Source organism: Sturnus vulgaris, unplaced genomic scaffold (genome assembly GCF_052056855.1).
Source record: "Sturnus vulgaris isolate bStuVul1 unplaced genomic scaffold, bStuVul1.hap1 Scaffold_1138, whole genome shotgun sequence".
Taxonomy (NCBI): domain Eukaryota; kingdom Metazoa; phylum Chordata; class Aves; order Passeriformes; family Sturnidae; genus Sturnus; species Sturnus vulgaris.
This window is the reverse complement of record NW_028276043.1, coordinates 78,120-104,528: the sequence shown is the minus strand read 5'-3', so window position 1 is coordinate 104,528 and position 26,409 is coordinate 78,120. Positions and strand designations below refer to the sequence as shown.

The following is a 26,409-nucleotide window of genomic DNA, read 5'->3' as shown; positions in this document are numbered from 1 at the left end:
TGGTCACCTGAGGGGGTTTGGCAGCACCTGAGGGGGGTTTGAGGGGGGCTTGAGGGATCACCTGGACTCACCTGAGGGGGGTTGGATCACCTGAGGGTCACCTGGAGGAGTTTGAGGGACACCTGGGGGAATCTGGGGTTACCTGGGGGGTTTGAGGGGTACCTGGGGTCACCTGGAGGGGTTTGGGGGTTACCTGGAAGGGTTTTAGGGGGCATTTGAGGGACACCTGGGGGGGTTTGGGGTCACCTGGGGCTCACCTGAGGGGGGTTTGAGGGCACCTGAGGGGATTTGGGCTCACCTGGGGCTCACCTGAGTGGGGGTTTGGGTGTCCAGGTCTCACCTGTTCTCACCTGCTCTCACCTGTTCTCACCTGTTCTCACCTGTCTCCTCTGTTCCAGCCTCGGCCGAGGGCGCCCCCCGCCCCCTGGGGGACCTGCTGGGCCTCCCTCCCCCCACAGGTAACGCCCCTCCCCCCACCTCACCTGTCCCACCTCACCTGTGCCCCCTCCCCCCCCCTCTCACCTGTGCCCCTCCCCAGGTGCTCAGGAGGGATCGGGACCCTCCCCCACCCTGGGGACCCCGCGAGGACGACGAGGAGTTCACGGCTGAGGAGGAGGAGGGTGAGGGGGGAGGGGACACACCTGGATGGGGGGAGGGGACAGGTGAGGGGGGAGGGGACAGGTGAGGGGACACACTTTGGGGGAGGGGACAAACGTGGATGGGGGGGAGGGGACACACCTGGATGGGGGGAGGGGACAGGTGAGGGGGACACACCTGGATGGGGGGGAGGGGACAGGTGAGGGGGAGGGGACAGGTGAGGGGAGGGGACTCACCTGGATGGGGGGAGGGGACTCATCTGGATGGGGGGGGAGGGGACAGGTGAGGGGACACACTTGGGGGGAGGGGACTCACCTGGATGGGGGAGGGGACAGGTGAGAGGACACACCTGGATGGGGAGAGGGGACTCACCTGGAAGGGGGGAGGGGACTCACCTGGGGGGGGGAGTGGGGGGACAGGTAAGGGGGGAGGGGACACACCCGGATGGGGGAGGGGACAGGTGAGAGGGGGGAGGGGGACTCACCTGGATGGGGGTGAGGGGACACCTTGGGGGGAGGGGACTCACCCGGATGGGGGGAGGGGACAGGTGAGGGGGGAGGGGACTCACCTGGATGGGGGTGAGGGGACACACTTGGGGGTAGGGGACTCACCCGGATGGGGGGGAGGGGACAGGTGAGGGGGGAGGGGACTCACCTGGATGGGGGAGGGGACAGGTAAGGGGGGAGGGGACACACCCGGATGGGGGAGGGGACAGGTGAGGGGGGAGGGGACTCACCTGGATGGGGGATGGGGACAGGGCAATTTTGGGTGGTTTGGTGACGTTTGGGGCTGGTTTCGGGTAATTTCGGGTGATTTTGGGCAGATTTGGGGCCATTTTGGGTTATTTTGGGTCATTTTGGGTCATTTTGAGCAGTTTTGGTGACTTTGGGCCATTTTTGGGTGGTTTTGGGTGATTTGGTGACGTTTGGGGCCGTTTGGGCCGTTTTGGGGTAATTTCAGGTGATTTTGGGTGGTTTTGCTGCCATTTTGGGTAATTTTGGGACATTTTGAGCAGTTTGGTGACGTTTTGGGTGCTGGTTTGGGGTATTTTTGGGTGGTTTTGGGTGGTTTTGGTGCCATTTTGGGTAATTTTGGACGATTTTGAGCAGTTTTGGACGTTTTGGTGCAATTTTGGGCGGTTTTGGTGACATTTGGGGCCATTTCTGGGTATTTTTGGGTGGTTTTGGTTGGGCCATTTTGGGGCATTTTGAGCAGTTTTGATGAGTCTGGTGCTGTTTTTGGGTATTTTTTGGCTCATTTTGAGCAGTTTTGGTGATATTTGGTGCCACTTTGGGTGATTTTGGTGACGTTTGGTGCCGTTTTTGGGTAATTTTGGGACATTTTGAGCAGTTTTGGTGCCGTTTGGGGGTTTTTGGGGTGATTTTGGGCAGTTTTGGTGACGTTTTGGGGTGATTTTGGGACATTTTGAGCAGTTTTGGTGACATTTGGGGCCATTTTGGGTAATTTTGGGTGATTTCTGAGCAGTTTTGGTGCCGTTTTGGGGTGATTTTGGGTGATTTTGGTGCCGTTTTTGGGTGATTTTGGACATTTTGAGCAGTTTTGGGGACATTTGGTGCCATTTTGGGTGATTTTGGGTGCCGTTTTGGGGTGATTTTGGCTCATTTTTGAGCAGTTTTGGTGCCGTTTTGGGGTGATTTTGGGTGATTTTGAGCAGTTTTGGTGCCGTTTTGGGGTTTTTTGGGACATTTTGAGCAGTTTTGGTGCCGTTTTGGGGTTTTTTTTGGGCGCTGCAGGTGAGGATGAGGAGGACACCATCGCTGCCAGGAGCGCCTCGAGGGCGACGTCGATCACCAGCAGGAGCTCGACGACCTCGCCAGGGAGGGTGAGAGACCCAAAATCCCCCGAATTCTCCCAAAAATATCCCAGAGTGTCCAAAAATGTCCAAAAATGTCAAAAATTGCGAAAAAAACCCCGGTGAAAATGGCCCAAAATACACAAAAATGACCCAAAAATGCCCCCAAAATCGACCCAAAATCCCCCAAAATCGCCCCGAAAAAATCCCAAAAATATCCCAAAATGTCCCAAAATATCCAAAATTAACCCAAAATGTCCAAAAATGTCCAAAACTACCAAAAAAAAATCCCAATAAAAATGTCCCAAAATACCAAAAAATTGACACCAAAAATGATCCCAAATCCAACCCAAAATCCCCCAAAATCGCCCCAAAAAACCCCAAAAAACCCCAAAAAAATCCCAAAATATCCCAAAATGTCTCAAAATATCCAAAAAATATTCAAAAAATACCCAAAAAGACCCAAAATTTAAACGAAATTTCCATAAAAATCCCCAGAATCGATCCCTAAAATTTCTCCAAAAATCCCAGAAAATGCCTCAAAATTCTCCTGAAATCGACCCAAAATCCCCCAAAATTCCCCCCAAAAAATCCCCAAAATATCCCAAAATGTCCAAAAATGTCCAAAAATGACCAAAAATGTCCAAAAATGTCCAAAATTACAAAAAAAATCCGAATAAAAATCTCCCAAAATACCAAAAAATTGACCCAAGAATGATCCCAAAACCGACCCAAAATCCCCCAAAATCGCCCCAAAAAATCCCAAAAAATCCCAAAAAATCCCAAAATGTCCCAAAATGTCCAAAAATATTAAAAAATATCCAAAAATATCCAAAAATATCCAAAATTTAAAACAAAATTCCATAAAAATCCCCAAAATCGATCCCTAAAATTTCCCCCAAAATCCCAGAAAATGCCTCAAAATCCTCCTGAAATCGACCCAAAATCCCCCAAAATCTCCCCAAAAATATCCCAAAATAATCCAAAAATGTCCAAAAATATCCAAAAATATCCCAAAATGTCCAAAAATGTCTAAAATTGTCCAAAATTACAAAAAAAGTCCCAATAAAAATGTCCTAAAATATCAAAAAATTGACCCAAAATGATCCCAAATCCAACCCAAAATCCCCCAAAATCGCCCCAAAAAATCCCAAAAAATCCCAAAAAATCCCAAAATTTCCCAAAATTTTCCCAAAAATTTCCCAAAAATTTCCCAAATTTTCCCAAAATTTTCCCGAATTTTCCCAAAATATCCAAAAAACCTCGAAAATCCCCCCAAATTTTCCCAAAATTCAAAAAAAAAAATCCCCCTAAAAATGTCCCGAAATGCCCAAAATTGGCCCCAAAATTCCTTGAAATTTCCCACGGGATCCCCCCCACATTCACCTGGGCGGCCTCAGGTGCGCCCCAGGTACCCCCAGGTGTGGCCCAGGTACCCCCAGGTGTGCCCCAGGTGCGCCCCAGGTACCCCCAGGTGTGGCCCAGGTAACTCAGGTGTGCCCCAGGTGTGTCCCAGGTACCCCCAGGTGTGTCCCAGGTAACTCAGGTGTGTCCCAGGTAACCCCCAGGTGTTCCCCAGGTACTCCCAGGTGTGCCCCAGGTGTGCCCCAGGTGTGTCTCAGGTACCCCCAGGTAACCCCCAGGTGTGTCTCAGGTGTGTCCCAGGTGTGTCCCAGGTACCCCCAGGTGTGGCCCAGGTACCCCCAGGTGTGCCCCAGGTGTGGCCCAGGTGTTCCCCAGGTAACCTAGGTGTGTCCCAGGTGTGTCCCAGGTAGCTCAGGTGTATCTCAGGTAACTCAGGTGTGTCCCAGGTGTGTCCCAGGTACCCCCAGGTAACCCTCAGGTGTGTCCCAGGTACCCCCACATAACTCAGGTGTGCCCTAGGTAACCCCCAGGTGTGTCCCAGGTAATTCAGGTGTGTCCCAGGTGTGTCCCAGGTAGCTCAGATGTGTCCCGGGTACCCCCAGGTGTGCCCCAGGTACCCCCAGGTAACTCAGGTGTGCTCTAGGTAACCGCCAGGTGTGTCCCAGGTAATTCAGGTGTATCCCAGGTGCCTCAGGTGTGTCCCAGGTACCCCCAGGTAGTTCAGGTGTGTCCCGGGTGCGTCCCAGGTAATTCAGGTGTCCCCTAGGTAGCTCAGGTGTGTCCCAGGTACCCCAGGTAACCCCCCAGGTGTTCCCCAGGTAATTCAGGTGTGTCCCAGATAACGCCCAGGTGTGTCCCAGGTACCCCTAGGTGTTCTCCAGGTAGCTCAGGTGTGTCCCAGGTGTTCCCCAGGTGTGTCCCAGGTACCCCCAGATGTTCCCCAGGCAGCTCAGGTGTGTCTCAGGTTCTCCCCAGGTGTGTCCCAGGTAACTCAGGTGTGCCCCAAGTGTTCCCCATGTAGCTCAGGTGTATCCAAGGTGTTCCCCAGGTAACCCCAGGTGTGCCCCAGGTACCTCCAGGTAACTCAGGTGTGCCCCAGGTACCCCAGCTATGTCCCAGACATGTCCCAGGTGTTCCCCAGGTAACCCAGGTGTATCCCAGGTGTGTCCCAGGTGTTCCCCAGGTAACCCGGGTGTGTCCCAGGTGTGTCCCAGGTGTGTCCCAGGTGTTCCCCAGGTAACCCGGGTGTGTCCCAGGTGTATCCCAGGTGTTCCCCAGGTAACCCAGGTGTATCCCAGGTGTTCCCCAGGTAACCCAGGTGTATCCGAGGTGTATCCCAGGTGTTCCCCAGGTAACTCAGGTGTGTCCCAGCTGTGTCCCAGGTGTGTACCAGGTGTGTCTCAGGTGCTGCTCAGGTACCTCAGGTGTTCCCCAGGTAACTCAGGTGTGTCCCAGGTGTTTACCAGGTAGCCCAGGTGTCTTGCAGGTGCCCCAGGTGTTATACCAGGTACCCCGAGGTAACCCAGGTGTGTCCCAGGTGTTCCCCAGGTGTGTCCCAGGTGTTCCCCAGGTAACCCAGGTGTGTCCCAGGTGTTCCCCAGGTACCCCAGGTGTGTCCCAGGTGTGTCCCAGGTGTTCCCCAGGTAACCCAGGTGTGTCCCAGGTGTTCCCCAGGTACCCCAGGTGTGTCCCAGGTGTGTCCCAGGTGTGTCCCAGGTACCCCAGGTGTGTCCCAGGTGTTCCCCAGGTAACCCAGGTGTGTTCCAGGTGCGCTGCCCATGGAGGAGCTGCTCCAGCGTTACCGCGGCGCCTTCACCGACTCCGACTGCGACTCCGCCCCCGGTGCCAGCAGCACCCGCTCAGGTGAGCACAGGTGTGCACAGGTGTGCACAGGTGTGTTATAGATCCCGCTCAGGTGTGCCTAGGTGTGCTAGAGACCCCGCTCAGGTGAGCACAGGTGTGCACAGGTGAGCACAGGTGTGTTAGAGACCCCACTCAGATGAGCACAGGTGTGTTAGAGACCCTGCTCAGGTGAGCACAGGTGTGCACAGGTGTGCACAGGTGTGTTAGAGACCCCACTCATGTGAGCACAGGTGTGCACAGGTATGTTAGAGACCCTCCTCAGGTGAGCACAGGTCTGTTAGAGACCCTGCTCAGGTGAGCACAGGTGTGCACAGGTGAGCACAGGTGTGCACAGGTGTGCTATAGACCCCGCTCAGGTGAGCACAGGTGTGCACAGGTGTGTTAGAGACCCCACTCAGGTGAGCACAGGTGTGCACAGGTGTGCACAGGTATGTTAGAGACCCCGCTCAGGTGAGCACAGGTGTGCACAGGTGTGCTAGAGACCCCGCTCAGGTGAGCACAGGTGTGTTATAGACCCAGCTCAGGTGAGCACAGGTGAGCACAGGTGTGCTATAGACCCAGCTCAGGTGAGCACAGGTGTGCCCAGGTGTGCTATAGACCCAGCTCAGGTGAGCACAGGTGAGCACAGGTGTGCTATAGACCCCGCTCAGGTGAGCACAGGTGTGCACAGGTGTGCTATAGACCCTGCTCAGGTGAGCACAGGTGTGCACAGGTGTGTTAGAGACCCTGCTCAGGTGAGCACAGGTGTGCACAGGTGAGCACAGGTGTGCACAGGTGTGTTAGAAACCCCGCTCAGGGGAGCACAGGTGTGGGCAGGTGAGCACAGGTGTGTTAGAGACCCTGCTCAAGTGAGCACAGGTGTGCACAGGTGTGCACAGGTGTGCTCTAGACCCCGCTCAGGTGAGCACAGGTGTGCTATAGACCCCGCTCAGGTGAGCACAGGTGTGCACAGGTGTGTTAGAGACCCTGCTCAGGTGAGCACAGGTGTGCACAGGTGTGTCCAGGTGTGTTATAGATCCCACTCAGGTGTGCACAGGTGTGCTATAGACCCCACTCAGGTGAGCACAGGTGTGCCCAGGTGTGTTATAGATCTCGCTCAGATGCAATTCTACCTGTCCAGATGAGCATAGGTGTGACATAGACCCTGCTCAGGTGAGGTTGCACCTGTCCAGGTGCGCCCAGGTGTCCTGTACGCCTGCCCAGGTGCACTCAGGTGTTCCCCACACCTGCCCAGGTGCACTCAGGTGTTCCCCACACCTGTCCAACTATGTCCAGGTGCTCTGCACACCTGTCCAGGTGTGCCCAGGTGGCCTGTACGCCTGCCCAGGTGCACTCAGGTGCTCCCCACACCTGCTCAGGTGCGCCCGGGTGCTTTCCACACCTGCCCAGGTGCACTCAGGAGCTCCCCACACTTGCCCAGGTGCGCTCAGGTGTGCTTTATACCTGCCCAGGTGCACTCAGGTGTTCTCCACACCTGCTCAGGTGCACTCAGGAGCTCCCCACACCTGCCCAGGTGCGCTCAGGTGTTCTCCACACCTGTTCAGCCGCTCCCCACACCTGCTCAGGTGCACTCAGGTGTTCCCCACACCTGCCCAGGTGCGCTCAGGTGTTCTCCACACCTGTCCAGGTGTGCTCAGGTGCTCCCCACACCTGCCCAGGTGCACTCAGGTGCTCTCCACACCTGCCCAGGTGCACTCAGGTGTTCTCCACACCTGTCCCGCCGCTCCCCGCACCTGCCCAGGTGCGCTCAGCCGCTCCCCACACCTGCCCAGGCCCCTCCCTGACCTCACCTGTGCCCTCCCCAGACTCACCTGGCGGCGAGAGCGACGACGACGACGACGATGACGACGACGACGACGACGACGACGACGATGACGACGACGAGGCCGACGACGAGGACGAGGAGGAGGAGGGGGAGGGGCAGGAGGGCGGGGCGGGGCCGCCAGGTGAGCCCGGCGGGGGCTCGGCCCCTCCCACCGCACCTGCCCAGGTGAGCCCGGCCCCGCCCGCCCCACCTGCCGGCCCCGCCCCCAAGAAGGAGATCAGCGACATCGCGGCGGCCGCCGAGAGCCTCCAGCCCAAGGGGTACACCCTGGCCACCACGCAGGTAACGCACCTGGGCACACCTGGGGACAGCTGGGATACACCTGGGGACAGCTGGGATACACCTGGGTATGGCTGGGATACACCTGGGCACACCTGGGATACACCTGGGGGCACCTGGGGACACCTGGGATACACCTGGGGACAGCTGGGATACACCTGGGTATGGCTGGGATACACCTGGGCACACCTGGGATACACCTGGGGGCACCTGGGGACATCTGGGATACACCTGGGGGCACCTGGGGACAGCTGGGATACACCTGGGGACAGCTGGGATACACCTGGGTATGGCTGGGATACACCTGGCTACAACTGGGGACACCTGGGATACACCTGGGGACACCTGGGATACACCTGGGGACACTTGGGATACACCTGGGTGCACCTGGGATACACCTGGGTATGGCTGGGATACACCTGGCTACAACTGGGGACACCTGGGATACACATCGGTATGGCTGGGATACACCTGGGATACACCTGGGTATGGTGGGGCACACCTGGGTGCACCTGGGATACACCTGGGGACACCTGGGATACACCTGGGTATGGCTGGGATACACCTGGGCACACCTGGGGGCACCTGGGATACACCTGGGGACACTTGGGATACACCTGGGCACACCTGGGGACACTTGGGATACACCTGAGATACACCTGGGCACACCTTAGATACACCTGGGTCACACAGAGCCTGCAGCCCAAGGGGTACACCCTGGCCACCACGCAGGTAACGCACCTGGGCACACCTGGGGACAGCTGGGATACACCTGGGGACAGCTGGGATACACCTGGGTATGGCTGGGATACACCTGGGCACACCTGGGTGCACCTGGGATACACCTGGGGACACTTGGGATACACCTGGGGACAGCTGGGTATGGCTGGGATACACCTGGGCACACCTGGGGACACTTGGGATACACCTGAGATACACCTGGGGACACCTGGGGGCACCTTAGATACACCTGGGTCACACAGAGCCTCCAGCCCAAGGGGTACACCTTGGTCACCACGCAGGTGAGCTCACCTGGACACACCTGGGGGCACCTGGGATACACCTGGGTATGGCTGGGACACACCTGGACACACCTGGGGACACCTGGGATCCACCTGTGATTTGTGATTGCCACACCTGTTACTTGTCAGTCATTTCTGTTTACCTGTGTCTGATTCACCTGTGACTCTCCTGCTGCTTACCTGTGGTTCTATTGTACATCACCTGTACTCCACCTGTATCGCACCTGTATCTCACCTGTGTCTCACCTGTCTCTCACCTGTGTCTCACTTGTATCTCACATCTCACCTGTCTCTCACCTGTGTCTCACCTCTCACCTGTGTCTCACCTGTCTCTCACGTGTCTCTCACCTGTGTCTCACCTGTGTCTCACCTCTCACCTGTATCTCACCTGTCTCTCACCTGTCTCTCACCTGTGTCTCCCCTGTGTCTCACCTGTCTCTCACCTGTCTCTCACCTGTCTCTCACCTGTCTCTCACCTGTCTCTCACCGTGTCTCACCTGTGCGGGCAGGTGAAGACGCCCATCCCTCACCTGTTGCGGGGCACTCTGCGCGAGTACCAGCACATCTCACCTGTGCCTCCCCTGTGTCTCACCTGTGTCTCACCTGTCTCTCACCTGTGTCTCACCTGTCTCTCATCTCTGTCTCACCTGTGTCTCCCCTGTGTCTCACCTGTCTCTCACCTGTGTCTCACCTGTGTCTCACCTGTGTCTCACCTGTGCGGGCAGGTGAAGATGCCCATCCCTCACCTGTTGCGGGGCACTCTGCGCGAGTACCAGCACATCTCACCTGTGTCTCACCTGTGTCTCACCCGTGTCTCACCTGTCTCACCTGTGTCTCACCTGTGTCTCACCTGTCTCTCACTGTCTCTCACTGTGTCTCACCTGTGTCTCACCTGTCTCTCACCTGTGTCTCACCTGTGTCTCACCTGTCTCTCACCTGTGTCTCCCCTGTGTCTCACCTGTCTCTCACCTGTGTCTCACGTGTGTCTCACCTGTCTCTCACTGTGTCTCACCTGTGTCTCACCTGTCTCTCACCTGTCTCTCACCTGTGTCTCACCTGTGCGGGCAGGTGAAGACACCCATCCCTCACCTGTTGCGGGGCACTCTGTGCGAGTGCCAGCACATCTCACCTGTGTCTCCCCTGTATCTCCACTGTGTCTCACCTGTGTCTCACCTGTCTCTCACCTGTCTCTCACGTGTCTCTCACCTGTCTCTCACCTGTGTCTCACCTGTGTCTCACCTGTGTCCCACCTGTGTCTCCCCTCTCACCTGTGTCTCCCCTGTGTCTCCCCTGTGTCTCACCTGTCTCTCACGTGTCTCTCACCTGTCTCTCACCTGTGTGTCACGTGTGTCTCACCTGTGCGGGCAGGTGAAGACGCCCATCCCTCACCTGTTGCGGGGCACTCTGCGCGAGTACCAGCACATCTCACCTGTGTCTCACCTGTGTCTCACCTGTCTCTCACCTGTGTCTCACCTGTGTCTCACCTGTGTCTCACCTGCATCTCACCTGTGTCTCACCTGTGTCTCTCACTGTGTCCCACCTGTCTCTCACCTGTGTCTCACCTGTCTGGGCAGGTGAAGACGCCCATCCCTCACCTGTTGCGGGGCACTCTGCGCGAGTACCAGCACATCGGGCTCGACTGGCTCGTCACCATGTACGAGAAGAACCTGAACGGGATCCTGGCCGACGAGATGGGGCTGGGCAAGACCATCCAGACCATCTCGCTGCTGGCTCACCTGGCCTGCGAGAAAGGTGAGGGGACACACCTGGGCACACCTGGGATACACCTGGGTACACCTGAGAGTCATAGTGTACAGCTGAGATACACCTGAGAGCCATAGCACACACCTGAGACACACCTGAGAGTCATAGCACACACCTGAGAGCCATAACACACACCTGAGAGCCGTAACACACACCTGAGATACACCTGGGAGCCATAACACACACCTGAGAGCCAGAGCACACACCTGAGACACACCTGAGAGCCATGGCACACACCTGAGAGCCATAACACACACCTGAGAGCCGTAACACACACCTGAGAGCCATAGCACACACCTGAGAGCAATAACACACACCTGAGAGCCATAGCACACACCTGAGAGCCATAGCACACACCTGAGAGCCGTAACACACACCTGAGAGCCATAGCACACACCTGAGAGCCTTAGCACACACCTGAGAGCCATAGCACACACCTGAGATGGGGCTGGGCAAGACCATCCAGACCATCTCGCTGCTGGCTCACCTGGCCTGCGAGAAAGGTGAGGGGACACACCTGGGCACACCTGGGGTACACCTGGGTACACCTGGATACACCTGGGTACACCTGGATACACCTGAGAGACATAGTGTACAGCTGAGATACACCTGAGAACCATAGCACACACCTGAGACACACCTGAGAGTCATAGCACACACCTGGGAGCCATAACACACACCTGAGTGCCATAACGCACACCTGAGAGCCGTAACACACACCTGAGAGTCATAACACACACCTGAGAGCCATAGCAGACACCTGAGAGCCGTAACACACACCTGAGAGCCATAACACACACCTGAGAGCCATAGCACACACCTGAGACACACCTGAGAGCCATAGCACACACCTGAGAGCCATAGCACACACCTGAGACACACCTGAGAGCCATAGCACACACCTGAGAGCCATAGCACACACCTGAGAGCCATAGCACACACCTGAGAGCCATAGCACACACCTGAGAGCCGTAACACACACCTGAGAGCCATAGCACACACCTGAGAGCCATAACACACACCTGAGAGCCGTAACACACACCTGAGACACACCTGAGAGCCGTAACACACACCTGAGAGCCATAACACACACCTGAGAGCCAGAGCACACACCTGAGACACACCTGAGAGCCATGACACACAACTGAGAGCCATAGCACACACCTGAGACACACCTGAGAGCCGTAACACACACCTGAGAGCCATAGCACACACCTGAGAGCCATAGCACACACCTGAGAGCCGTAACACACACCTGAGAGCCGTAGCACACACCTGAGACACACCTGAGAGCCATGGCACACACCTGAGAGCCGTAACACACACCTGAGAGCCATAACACACACCTGAGAGCCATAGCAGACACCTGAGAGCCGTAACACACACCTGAGACACACCTGAGAGCCATAGCACACACCTGAGAGCCATAGCACACACCTGAGTGCCATAGCACACACCTGGGAGCCATAGCACACACCTGAGAGCCGTAACACACACCTGAGAGCCGTAACACACACCTGAGAGCCATAGCACACACCTGGGATGGGGCTGGGCAAGACCATCCAGACCATCTCGCTGCTGGCTCACCTGGCCTGCGAGAAAGGTGAGGGGACACACCTGGGCCCACCTGGGGTACACCTGGGTACACCTGGATACACCTGGGTACACCTGGATACACCTGAGAGACATAGTGTACAGCTGAGATACACCTGAGAACCATAGCACACACCTGAGACACACCTGAGAGTCATAGCACACACCTGGGAGCCATAACACACACCTGAGTGCCATAACGCACACCTGAGAGCCGTAACACACACCTGAGAGTCATAACGCACACCTGAGAGCCGTAACACACACCTGAGAGCCATAACACACACCTGAGAGCCAGAGCAGACACCTGAGAGCCGTAACACACACCTGAGAGCCGTAACACACACCTGAGACACACCTGAGAGCCATAACACACACCTGAGAGCCATAACACACACCTGAGAGCCATAGCACACACCTGAGAGCCATAACACACACCTGAGACACACCTGAGAGCCATAGCACACACCTGAGAGCTGTAACACACACCTGAGAGCCATAGCACACACCTGAGAGCCATAGCACACACCTGAGAGCCATAACACACACCTGAGACACACCTGAGAGCCATAGCACACACCTGAGAGCCGTAACACACACCTGAGAGCCATAGCACACACCTGAGAGCCGTAACACACACCTGAGAGCCATAACACACACCTGAGAGCCATAGCACACACCTGAGAGCCATAGCACACACCTGAGAGCTGTAACACACACCTGAGAGCCATAGCACACACCTGAGAGCCGTAACACACACCTGAGACACACCTGAGAGCCGTAACACACACCTGAGAGCCATAGCACACACCTGAGACACACCTGAGAGCCATGACACACAACTGAGAGCCATAGCACACACCTGAGACACACCTGAGAGCCGTAACACACACCTGAGAGCCATAGCACACACCTGAGAGCCATAGCACACACCTGAGAGCCATAACACACACCTGAGAGCCGTAGCACACACCTGAGACACACCTGAGAGCCGTAACACACACCTGAGAGCCGTAACACACACCTGAGAGCCATAACACACACCTGAGAGCCATGGCACACACCTGAGAGCCGTAACACACACCTGAGACACACCTGAGAGCCATAGCACACACCTGAGAGCCATAGCACACACCTGAGTGCCATAGCACACACCTGGGAGCCATAGCACACACCTGAGAGCCATAGCACACACCTGAGAGCCGTAACACACCTGGGATGGGGCTGGGCAAGACCATCCAGACCATCTCGCTGCTGGCTCACCTGGCCTGCGAGAAAGGTGAGGGGACACACCTGGGCACACCTGGGATACACCTGGGTACAGCTGGGATACACCTGAGAGCCATAGCACACACCTGAGAGCCGTAACACACACCTGAGAGCCATAACACACACCTGAGAGCCATAGCACACACCTGAGAGCCGTAACACACACCTGAGAGCCAGAGCACACACCTGAGAGTCATAGCACACACCTGAGAGCCATAACACACACCTGAGAGCCATAGCACACACCTGAGTGCCATAGCACACACCTGGGAGCCATAGCACACACCTGAGAGCCATAGCACACACCTGAGAGCCGTAACACACCTGGGATGGGGCTGGGCAAGACCATCCAGACCATCTCGCTGCTGGCTCACCTGGCCTGCGAGAAAGGTGAGGGGACACACCTGGGCACACCTGGGATACACCTGGGTACAGCTGGGATACACCTGAGAGCCATAGCACACACCTGAGAGCCGTAACACACACCTGAGAGCCATAACACACACCTGAGAGCCATAGCACACACCTGAGAGCCGTAACACACACCTGAGAGCCAGAGCACACACCTGAGAGTCATAGCACACACCTGAGAGCCATAACACACACCTGAGAGCCATAGCACACACCTGAGAGCCGTAACACACACCTGAGAGCCATAGCACACACCTGAGAGCCATAACACACACCTGAGAGCCATAGCACACACCTGGGACAAACCTTAGGACTCACCTGAGCTACTTGGGGACTCACCTGAGATTCTTTGGGACTCACCTGAGCCCCTTTGGGACTCACCTGAGACACCTTTAGGGGGATTCGAGTCCCACCTGAGCAGTTTTAAGGTCCCCAAGACTCACCTGAGCCCCTTTATTTGGGGTTTTTGGGGTGTCCAGGACTCACCTGAGGCACTTGGGACTCACCTGAGCCCTTTCAGACTCACCTGAGCCCCATTTTTTGGGGTTTTTGGGCTCTTTGGGACTCACCTGAGACCCTTTGGGGCTCACCTGAGATTCCTGGGGACTCACCTGAGCCCTTTCAGACTCACCTGAGCCCCATTTTTTTGAGGTTTTGGGCTTTCCAGGACTCACCTGAGCCCGACTTTTTGGGGTTTTGGGGCTCTTTGGGACTCACCTGAGACCCTTGCGACTCACCTGAGATTCTTTAGGACTCACCTGAGATCCTTTGGGGCTCACCTGAGACACCTTTAGGGGGATTCGAGTCCCAACCTGAGCAGTTTTAGGGTCCCCAGGACTCACCTGAGCTCCGTTTTTTTGAGTTTTTGGGCTCTTTGGGCCTCACCTGAGCCCCTTGGGACTCACCTGAGGCCTTTCAGACTCACCTGGGCCCCATTTTTGGGGGGTTTTTGGGCTCTTTGGGACTCACCTGAGACCCTTTGGACTCACCTGAGACACCTTTAGGGGGATTCGAGTCCCACCTGAGCAGTTTTAAGGTCCCCAGGACTCACCTGGGCCCCGTTTTTTTGAGTTTTTGGGCTCTTTGGGCCTCACCTGAGCCCCTTGGGACTCACCTGAGCGCATTTCCGGGCGTCTCACCTGTGCACAGGTAGCTGGGGCCCTCACCTGATCATCGTGCCCACCTCGGTGATGCTCAATTGGGAGATGGAGCTCAGGGGACTCACCTGGGCCCCTTTGGGACTCACCTGAGACCCTTGGGACTCACCTGAGATCCTTTGGGACTCACCTGAGATCCTTTGGGACTCACCTGAGACACCTTTAGGGGGATTCGAGTCCCACCTGAGCAGTTTTAAGGTCCCCAGGACTCACCTGGGCCCCATTTTTGGGGTTTTTGGGCTCTTTGGGCCTCACCTGGGACCCTTGGGACTCACCTGAGGCCTTTCAGACTCACCTGAAATTCTTGGGGACTCACCTGAGCTCTTTCAGACTCACCTGAGCCCCTTTATTTGGGGTTTTTGGGGTGTCCAGGACTCACCTGAGACCCTTGGGACTCACCTGAGATTCTTTGGGACTCACCTGAGATCCTTTGGGACTCACCTGAGACACCTTTAGGGGGATTCGAGTCCCACCTGAGCAGTTTTAGGGTCCCCAGGACTCACCTGAGCCCCGTTTTTTTGGATTTTTGGGCTCTTTGGGACTCACCTGAGACCCCTTGGGACTCACCTGAGCGCATTTCCGGGCGTCTCACCTGTGCACAGGTAGCTGGGGCCCTCACCTGATCATCGTGCCCACCTCGGTGATGCTCAATTGGGAGATGGAGCTCAGGGGACTCACCTGGGCCCCTTTGGGACTCACCTGAGACCCTTGGGACTCACCTGAGATCCTTTGGGACTCACCTGAGATCCTTTGGGACTCACCTGAGACACCTTTAGGGGGATTCGAGTCCCACCTGAGCAGTTTTAAGGTCCCCAGGACTCACCTGGGCCCCATTTTTGGGGTTTTTGGGCTCTTTGGGCCTCACCTGGGACCCTTGGGACTCACCTGAGGCCTTTCAGACTCACCTGAAATTCTTGGGGACTCACCTGAGCTCTTTCAGACTCACCTGAGCCCCTTTATTTGGGGTTTTTGGGGTGTCCAGGACTCACCTGAGACCCTTGGGACTCACCTGAGATTCTTTGGGACTCACCTGAGATCCTTTGGGACTCACCTGAGACACCTTTAGGGGGATTCGAGTCCCACCTGAGCAGTTTTAGGGTCCCCAGGACTCACCTGAGCCCCGTTTTTTTGGATTTTTGGGCTCTTTGGGACTCACCTGAGACCCCTTGGGACTCACCTGAGCGCATTTCCGGGCGTCTCACCTGTGCACAGGTAGCTGGGGCCCTCACCTGATCATCGTGCCCACCTCGGTGATGCTCAATTGGGAGATGGAGCTCAGGGGACTCACCTGGACCCCTTTGGGACTCACCTGAGACCCTTTGGGACTCACCTGAGCCCCTTGGGACTCACCTGAGATCCTTGGGACTCACCTGAGACACCTTTAGGGGGATTCGAGTCCCACCTGAGCAGTTTTAGGGTCCCCAGGACTCACCTGAGCCCCGTTTTTTTGAGTTTTTGGGCTCTTTGGGCCTCACCTGAGCCCCCTTGGGACTCACCTGAGCGCATTTCCGGGCGTCTCACCTGTGCACAGGTAGCTGGGGCCCTCACCTGATCATCGTGCCCACCTCGGTGATGCTCAATTGGGAGATGGAGCTCAGGGGACTCACCTGGGCCCCTTTGGGACTCACCTGAGATTCTTTAGGACTCACCTGAGATCCTTTGGGACTCACCTGAGACGCCTTTAGGGGGATTCAAGTCCCACCTGAGCAGTTTTAGGGTCCCCAGGACTCACCTGAGCCCCGTTTTTTTGAGTTTTTGGGCTCTTTGGGCCTCACCTGAGCCCCCTTGGGACTCACCTGAGCGCATTTCCGGGCGTCTCACCTGTGCACAGGTAGCTGGGGCCCTCACCTGATCATCGTGCCCACCTCGGTGATGCTCAATTGGGAGATGGAGCTCAAGCGTTGGTGCCCGAGCTTCAAAATCCTCACCTACTACGGGGCCCAGAAAGAGCGGCGCCTCAAGAGACAGGTGAGCGCACCTGGGCACACCTGGGGGCACCTGGGATACACCTGGGCACACCTGGGCACACCTGGGGGCACCTGGGGGCACGTGGGATACACCTGGGGACACCTGGGGGCACCTGGGGACACCTGGGATATACCTGGGCACACCTGGGGGCACCTGGCATACACCTGGGGACACCTGGGGGCGCCTGGGATACACCTGAGGACACCTGGGGGCACCTGGGGACACCTGGGATACACCTGGGCACACCTGGGGGCGCCTGGGATACACCTGGGGGCACCTGGGATACACCTGGGCACACCTGGGCACACCTGGGGGCACGTGGGATACACCTGGGGGCACCTGGGATACACCTGGGGGTACCAGGGTACACTTGGGATATACCTGGGGGCACCTGGGATACACCTGGGGACACCTGGGGGCAACCTGGGGGTATCTGGGATACACCTGGGATACACCTGGGCACACCTGGGATACACCTGGGGGTATCTGGGATACACCTGGGGGCACCTGGGCACACCTGGGATACACCTGGGGGCGTCTGGGGAACCTCGGATACACCTGGGGGCACTTGGACACACTTGGGATACACCTGGGGGTATCTGGGATACACCTGGGCACACCTGGGATACACCTGGACACACCTGTGGGCACCTGGGCACACCTGGGATACACGTGGGGGTACCTGGGATACACCTGGGCGTACCTGGGGGCACCTGGGATGCACCTGCGGGCACCTGGGCACACCTGGGGCACACCTGGACACACACATGGGGACACCTGGGCACACACCTGGGGCACACCTGGGGACACACCTGAGCACAACTGGGGACACACCTGAGCACGTGCCTGGACACACACCTGGACACACCTGGGCAGTTTTTGGGGCCGTTTTTGGGCCATTTTGGGGCCGTTTTTTGCCGGATTTTTTTGCTTTTTTTTCCCTCACCTGTCTCACCTGTCAGGGCTGGACCAAGCCCAACGCCTTCCACGTGTGCATCACCTGGTACAGGCTGGGACTGCACACCTGGGCACACACCTGGGGCACACACCTGTGGATTCACCTGGGCACACCTGGGGCACACCTGGACACACACATGGGGACACCTGGGCACACACCTGGGGACACACCTGAGCACAATTGGGGACACACCTGAGCACGTGCCTGGACACACCTGGGCAGTTTTTGGGGCCATTTTTAGCCGGATTTTTTCGTTTTTTTTCCCCTCACCTGCCTCACCTGTCTCACCTGTCTCACCTGTGTCACCTGTCAGGGCTGGACCAAGCCCAACGCCTTCCACGTGTGCATCACCTGGTACAGGCTGGGACTGCACACCTGGGCACACACCTGGGGCACACACCTGTGGATTCACCTGGGCACACCTGGGGCACACCTGGACACACACATGGGGACACCTGGGCACACACCTGGAGCACACCTGGGGCACACCTGGGGACACACCTGAGCACAATTGGGGACACACCTGAGCACGTGCCTCGACACACACCTGGGCACACCTGGGCAGTTTTTGGGGCCATTTTTGGGCCATTTTGGGGCCGTTTTTTGCCGGATTTTTTCGGGGATTTTTCCCTCACCTGTCTCACCTGTCAGGGCTGGACCAAGCCCAACGCCTTCCACGTGTGCATCACCTGGTACAGGCTGGGACTGCACACCTGGGCACACACCTGGGCGCGTTTTGGGGCCATTTTGGGGCCATTTTGGGGCCGTTTTTTGCCGGATTTTTTCGGGGATTTTTTCCTCACCTGTGTCACCTGTGTCACCTGTCAGGGCTGGACCAAGCCCAACGCCTTCCACGTGTGCATCACCTCGTACAAGCTGGTGCTCCAGGACCACCAGGCCTTCCGCCGTAAGAACTGGAAGTACCTGATCCTGGACGAGGCCCAGAACATCAAAAACTTCAAATCCCAGCGCTGGCAGTCCCTGCTCAACTTCAACAGGTGAGGCACGCACCTGGCGGGGCACCTGAGGGGCACCTGGGTTACCTGGGGTACACCTGAGTTAGCTGGGGTACACCTGGGACACACGTGAGTTACCTGGGATACACCTGAGAGTAGCTGGGATACATTTGGGTACACCTGGGATACACCTGTGTTACCTGGGATACACCTGGAGGGGCCTGGGTGCACCTGGGGTACACCTGAGTTAGCTGGGGTACACCTGAGATACCCCTGAGTTACCTGGGATACACCTAAGAGTAGCTGGGATACATTTGGGTACACCTGGGATACACCTGAGTTAGCTGGGGTACACCTGGGATACACCTGTGTTACCTGGGATACACCTGAGTTACCTGGGGTACACCTGGGATACACCTGAGTTAGCTGGGATACACCTGGGTGCACCTGAGTTACCTGGGATACACCTGAGAGTAGCTGGGATACATTTAGGTACACCTGGGATACACCTGTGTTACCTGGGATACACCTGGAGGGGCCTGGGTGCACCTGGGATACACCTGAGTTAGCTGGGATACACCTGAGATACACCTGAGTTACCTGGGATACACCTGAGAGTAGCTGGGATACATTTGGGTACACCTGGGATACACCTGAGTTAGCTGGGGTACACCTGGGGTACACCTGAGTTACCTGGGATACACCTGGGACACACCTGAGTTAGCTGGGGTACACCTAGAGGGGCCTGGGTACACCTGAGTTATCTGGGGTACACCTCAGGTACACCTGAGTTACCTGGGATACACCTGAGAGTAGCTGGGATACACCTGGGGTGCACCTGAGTTAGCTGGGATACAGCTCAGGTACACCTGAGTTAGCTGGGATACACCTGGGGTACACCTGGGTTACCTGGGGTACACCTGGGATACACCTGAGTTAGCTGGGATACACCTGAGATACACCTGAGTTACCTGGGATACACCTGAGAGGAGCTGGGATACATTTGGGTACACCTGGGATACACCTGAGTTAGCTGGGGTGCACCTGAGTTACCTGGGATACACCTGGAGGGGCCTGGGTGCACCTGGGACACACCTGAGTTAGCTGGGGTACACCTGGGGTACACCTGAGTTACCTGGGATACACCTGGGACACACCTGAGTTAGCTGGGGTACACCTGGGACACACCTGAGTTAGCTGGGATACACCTGGGACGCACCTGAGTTAGCTGGGGTACACCTAGAGGGGCCTGGGTGCACCTGGAATACACCTGAGTTAGCTGGGACACACCTGAGTTACCTGGGGTACACCTGAGATACACCTGAGATACACCTGAGTTGGCTGGGCTATACCTGGAGTACACCTGGGGTACACCTGGATGCACCTGAGTTAGCTGGGTACACCTGAGTTAGCTGGGATACACCTGGGGTACACCTGAGTTACCTGGGATACACTTGGGATACACCTGAGTTAGCTGGGGTACACCTGGGTACACTGGGGTGCACCTGGGATACACCTGAGTTATGTGGGGTATATCTGAGAGTAGCTGGGATACACCTGGGGTACACCTGAGTTCCCTGGGATACACCTGAGAGTAGCTGGAATATACCTGGGGTACACCTGGGATACACCTGGATGTACCTGGCACACATCTGTGTGCACCTGGGACACACCTGAGCACAGCTCAGCTGCACCTGAGCCACCTGGGACACACCTGGGCAGGTGAGGAGCTCACCTGTGTTGGATCCTGTGCTGAACTCGCTGACGGAGCTGAGCTGGTGTCGAGGGTTCCTTTACCTGTGCTCACCTGTCCTTACCTGTGCTCACCTGTCCTGACTTGTTCTCAGGTGTTCTTACCTGTACTCACCTGTCCTGACTTGTTCTCACCTGTCCTTACTTGTGCTCACCTGTCCTGGCTTGTCCTCACCTGTTCTGATTTGTTCTCAGGTGTTCTTACCTGTGCTCACCTGTGTGTCTGTACCTGTCTGTCCTTGTCTCACCTGTCCGTCCTTGTCTCCACCGGTCTTACCTGTCTGTACCTGTCTCACCTGTCTGTACCTGTCTCACCTGTCTGTACCTGTGTACCTGTCTCACCTGTGTCTCACCTATTTGTATCTGTCTGTACCTGTCTCACTTGTCTGTACCTGTCTCACTTGTCTGTACCTGTGTACCTGTCTCACCTGTGTCTCACCTGTTTGTATGTGTCTGTACCTGTCTCACCTGTCTGTACCTGTCTCACCTGTCTCACTTGTCTGTACCTGTCTCACCTGTCTGTCCTTGTCTCACCTGTCTGTATCTGTCTCACCTGTCTTTACTTGTCTGTACCTGTCTCACCTGTCGGTACCTGTCTGACCTGTTTGTACTTGTCTGTACCTGTCTCACCTGTGCCTCACCTGTCTGTACCTGTCTGTACCTGTCTCACCTGTGTCGCCTGTCTGTACTTGTCTGTATTTGTTTGTACGTGTCTGTACCTGACTATAATTGTCTGTACCTGTCTGTACCTGTTTGTACCTGTCTGTACCTGTCTCACCTGTCTGTACCTGTCTCACCTGCGTCTCACCTGTCTCACTTGTCTGTCCCTGTCTGTCCTTGTCTGTATTTGTCTGTCTCTGTCTGTCTCTGTCTGTCTCTGTCTGTACCTGTCTGTACCTGTCTGTATCTGTCTGTCCGTGTCTCACCTGTGTCTCACCTGTCTGTACCTGACTCATTTGTCTGTCCTTATCTGTACCTGTCTCACCTGTGTCTCACCTGTCTCACTTGTCTGTCCCTGTCTGTCCTTGTCTGTCTCTGCCTGTACTTGTCTGTCTCTGCCTGTACCTGTCTGTACCTGTCTGTACCTGCGTCCCCGGTGTCCCAGGTGTCTCACGTGTGTCTCACCTGTGTCACCTGCGCAGCCAGCGGCGGTTGCTGCTGACGGGGACGCCGCTGCAGAACTCTCTGATGGAGCTCTGGTCGCTGATGCATTTCCTGATGCCGAGGGTGTTCCCTCACCTGTCTGTACCTGTCTGTACCTGTCTGTACCTGTGTCTCACCTGTCTGTACCTGTCTTATCTGTCTGTACCTGTCTGTACCTGTCTCACCTGCGTCTCACCTGTCTCACTTGTCTGTCCCTGTCTGTCCTTGTCTGTATTTGTCTGTCCCTGTCTGTCTCTGTCTATACCTGTCTGTACCTGTCTATACCTGTCTGTACCTGTCTGTCCCTGTCTGTCTCTGTCTATACCTGTCTATACCTGTCTGTACCTGTCTGTACCTGTCCGTCCCTGCGTCCCCGGTGTCCCAGGTGTCTCACGTGTGTCTCACCTGTGTCACCTGCGCAGCCAGCGGCGGTTGCTGCTGACGGGGACGCCGCTGCAGAACTCTCTGATGGAGCTCTGGTCGCTGATGCATTTCCTGATGCCGAGGGTGTTCCCTCACCTGTCTGTACCTGTCTGTACCTGTGTCTCACCTGTCTGTACCTGTCTCACCTGTCTGTACCTGTCTCACCTGTGTCTCACCTGTCTCACTTGTCTGTCCCTGTCTGTCCTTGTCTGTATTTGTCTGTACCTGTCTGTACCTGTCTATACCTGTCTGTACCTGTCTGTACCTGTCTGTACTTGTCTGTACCTGTCTGTACCTGTCTGTACTTGTCTTACCTGTGTCTCACCTGTCTCACTTGTCTGTGCCTGTCTGTCCTTGTCTGTATTTGTCTGTACGTGTCTGTCTCTGTCTGTCTCTGTCTGTACCTGTCTGTACCTGTCTATACCTGTCTGTACCTGTCTGTACCTGTCTATACCTGTCTGTCTCTGTCTATACCTGTCTGTACCTGTCTGTACCTGTCTATACCTGTCTATACCTGTCTGTACCTGTCTGTACCTGTCTATACCTGTCTGTACCTGTCTGTACCTGTCTGTACCTGTCCGTCCCTGCGTCCCCGGTGTCCCAGGTGTCTCACGTGTGTCTCACCTGTGTCACCTGCGCAGCCAGCGGCGGTTGCTGCTGACGGGGACGCCGCTGCAGAACTCTCTGATGGAGCTCTGGTCGCTGATGCATTTCCTGATGCCGAGGGTGTTCCAGTCCCACGGGAATTCCGGGAATGGTTCCACAACCCCCTGACCGGCATGATCGAGGGCAGCCAGGAGTACAACGAGAGCCTCGTCAAGAGACTGCACAAGGTAACGCACCTGGGCACACCTGGATACACCTGGATACACCTGGATACACCTGGGTATCATTGGGATACATTGGGTTACATTGGGATACATTGGGATGCATTGGGATGCATTGGGACACACCTGGGTGTCATTGGGACACACCTGGGTGTCATTGGTCACACCTGACCGGGATGATCGAGGGCAGCCAGGAGTACAACGAGAGCCTCGTCAAGAGACTGCACAAGGTAACGCACCTGGGCACACCTGGATACACCTGGATACACCTGGGTATCATTGGGATACATTGGGTTCCATTGGGATGCATTGGGATACATTGGGTTACATTGGGACACACCTGGGTGTCATTGGGATACATTGGGACACACCTGGGTGTCATTGGGACACACCTGGGTGTCGTTGGTCACACCTGAGCGGGATGATCGAGGGCAGCCAGGAGTACAACGAGAGCCTGGTGAAAAGGTTGCACAAGGTAACGCACCTGAGCACACCTGGATACACCTGGATACACCTGGGTATCATTGGGTTCCATTGGGTTACATTGGGTTCCATTGGGATCCATTGGGATGCATTGGGACACACCTGGGTGTCATTGGGACACACCTGGGTGTCATTGGGATACATTGGGACACACCTGGGTGTCATTGGGACACACCTGGGTGTCATTGGGATGCATTGGGACACACCTGGGTGTCATTGGGTTACATTGGGACACACCTGGGTGTCGTTGGTCACACCTGAGCGGGATGATCGAGGGCAGCCAGGAGTACAACGAGAGCCTGGTGAAAAGGTTGCACAAGGTAACGCACCTGGGCACACCTGGGAACAGGTGTGATACACCTGGGTATCATTGGGATACATTGGATTCCATTGGGATACATTGGGTTCTATTGGGATACATTGGGACACACCTGGGTGTCATTGGGTTACACTGGGACACACCTGGGTGTCATTGGGACACACCTGGGTGTCATTGGGATACATTGGGACACACCTGGGTGTCATTGGGACACACCTGGGTGTCATTGGGATACATTGGGACACACCTGGGTGTCATTGGGATACATTGGGACACACCTGGGTGTCATTGGGTTCCATTGGGACACACCTGGGTGTCATTGGGACACACCTGGGTGTCATTGGTCACACCTGAGCGGGATGATCGAGGGCAGCCAGGAGTACAACGAGAGCCTGGTGAAAAGGTTGCACAAGGTAACGCACCTGGGCACACCTGGGAACACCTGGGTTACATTGGGATACACTGGGACACACCTGGGTCACTTTGGGACTCACCTGGACACACCTGGGTCACTTTGGAGCACACCTGGACACACCTGGGACATACCTTTGTCACTTTGGGACACACCTGGGCACACCTGGGGGAGACTGGGAGACCTTATGACACACCTGGGACACACCTGTGTCACACCTGGACATACCGGGTCACAGTAGGACACACCTGGGTCACACTAGAACACACTGGGACACACCTGGGTCACTTTGGGACACACCTGGGACACACCTGGGTCACCCTGGGACACACCTGGGTCACAGTAGGACATACCTGGGATGCTTTGGGACACACCTGGACACACCTGGGTCACTTTGGAACACACCTGGGTACACCTGGGGCACTTTGGCACACACCTGGGACACACCTGGGTCACATTTGGGCACACCTGGACACACCTGGGTCACAGTAGGACACACCTGGGTCATTTGGGGACACACCTGGGTCACATTTGGGCACACCTGGGCACACCTGGGTCACACTAGGACACACCTGGATCACTTTAGGACACACCTGGGACAACTTGGGACACACCTGGGACACACCTGGGTCACTTTAGGACACACCTGGGTCACAATAGACCACACTGGGACACACCTGTGACCTTTTGGGTCACACCTGAGGCTCACCTGAGGCTCACCTGTCCCGCCAGGTGCTGCGGCCGTTCCTGCTGCGCCGGCTCAAGGTGGACGTGGAGAAGCAGATGCCCAAGAAGTACGAGCACGTGCTCAGGTGTCGCCTGTCCAAGCGCCAGAGGTTCCTCTACGACGACTTCATGGGCCAGGCCAGGTGAGGGCGGCACACCTGGGCACACCTGGGCACACCTGGGAGCCCGGAAATCCCAAAATTCCCATTAAATTGTGACTAAATTTCATCAAATTCCACCCAAATTCCACCCAAATTTCATCAAAATTCACCTGTGCGAGGTCTGTGATGACGTCATGGGCTAGGCCAGGTGGGGGCGGCACACCTGGGCACACCTGGGCACACCTGGGAGCCCGGAAATCCCAAAATTCCCATTAAATTGTGCCCAAATTCCATCAAATTCCACTCGAATTCCATCAAAATTCACCTGTGCGAGGTCTCTGATGACGTCATGGGCCAGGCCAGGTGAGGGCGGCACACCTGGGCACACCTGGGCACTCCTGGGCACACCTGAGAGCCCCAAATTCCCGAAATTCCCATTAAATTGTGACTAAATTTCATCAAATTCCACCCAAATTCCATCAAAATTTCATCAAAATTCACCTGTTTGAGGTCCTTGATGACGTCATGGGCCAGGCCAGGTGAGGGCGGCACACCTGGGCGCACCTGGGCACACCTGGGCACACCTGGGAGCCCCAAATCCCCGAAATTCCCTTGAAATTTCGCTCAAATTCCATCAAATTTTATCCAAATTCCACCCAAATTTCATTAAAATTCACCTGTTCAAGGTCTGTGATGACGTCATGGGCCAGGCCAGGTGAGGGCGGCACACCTGGGCACACCTGGGCACACCTGGGCACACCTGGGCACACCTGGGAAGCCCAGATTCCCGAAATTCCCGTTAAATTGTGACTAAATTCCATCAAATTCCACCCAAATTTGCTCAAAATTCACCTGTTTGAGGTCTCTGATGACGTCATGGGCCAGGCCAGGTGAGGGCGGCACACCTGGGCACACCTGGGCACACCTGGGCACACCTGGGAGCGCAAAATTCCCATTGAATTTTACCCAAATTCCATCAAATTTTACCCAAATTTGCTCAAAATTCACCTGTTTGAGGTCTCTGATGACGTCATGGGCCAGGCCAGGTGAGGGCGGCACACCTGGGCACACCTGGGCACACCTGGGCACACCTGAACCCCCAAATTTCTCCCTAAAATCCCAAAAATTTCCTTAAAAATCGCAAATTTTTCCCTCCAATTTTTTCCGATTTTTTCCGGATTTTTTCCCAAATTTCTCAGGTGAGCTCAGGTGAGTCCCAGGTGAGTCTCAGGTGTTCCCCAGGTAAATTTTTCCCACCTCATTTTCAACACCTGAACCCCCAAATTTTTCTGTAAATCCCAAAAATTTCCTTTAAAATCCCGAATTTTCCCTCCAATTTTTTCCGATTTTTCCCGAAATTTCTCAGGTGAGCTCAGGTGAGTA

General features: G+C 56.0%; 2 protein-coding genes across 2 annotated transcripts in view; one reads left to right on the top strand and one right to left on the bottom strand.

The window, feature by feature from the left end:
* The window catches only part of LOC148219444 (chromatin remodeling protein SRCAP-like), a 35,721-nt gene extending 35,506 nt beyond the window's left edge, over positions 1-215 (bottom strand). Inside the window, exons 1-2 of the mRNA XM_088157582.1 lie at positions 194-215; positions 72-101 (exon numbers count right to left, since the gene is read on the bottom strand). Coding sequence (XP_088013708.1) covers positions 72-101; positions 194-215 — 52 coding nt within the window. The remainder of the gene's footprint in view (positions 1-71; positions 102-193) is intronic.
* Positions 216-284: 69 nt separating this feature from the next.
* Positions 285-25,068, top strand: LOC106864227 (E1A-binding protein p400-like; the record flags this gene model as incomplete). The annotated part of the gene is given in 12 exon segments (XM_088157588.1): positions 285-458; positions 539-620; positions 2,352-2,378; positions 2,381-2,440; positions 5,543-5,638; positions 7,444-7,745; positions 10,339-10,516; positions 16,790-16,926; positions 18,713-18,882; positions 21,735-22,897; positions 22,900-22,991; positions 24,932-25,068. Coding segments are annotated over 12 exon segments (2,618 nt in total), but the record flags the coding sequence as incomplete, so codon positions are not given.
* Between the last annotated feature and the right edge of the window lie 1,341 nt (positions 25,069-26,409).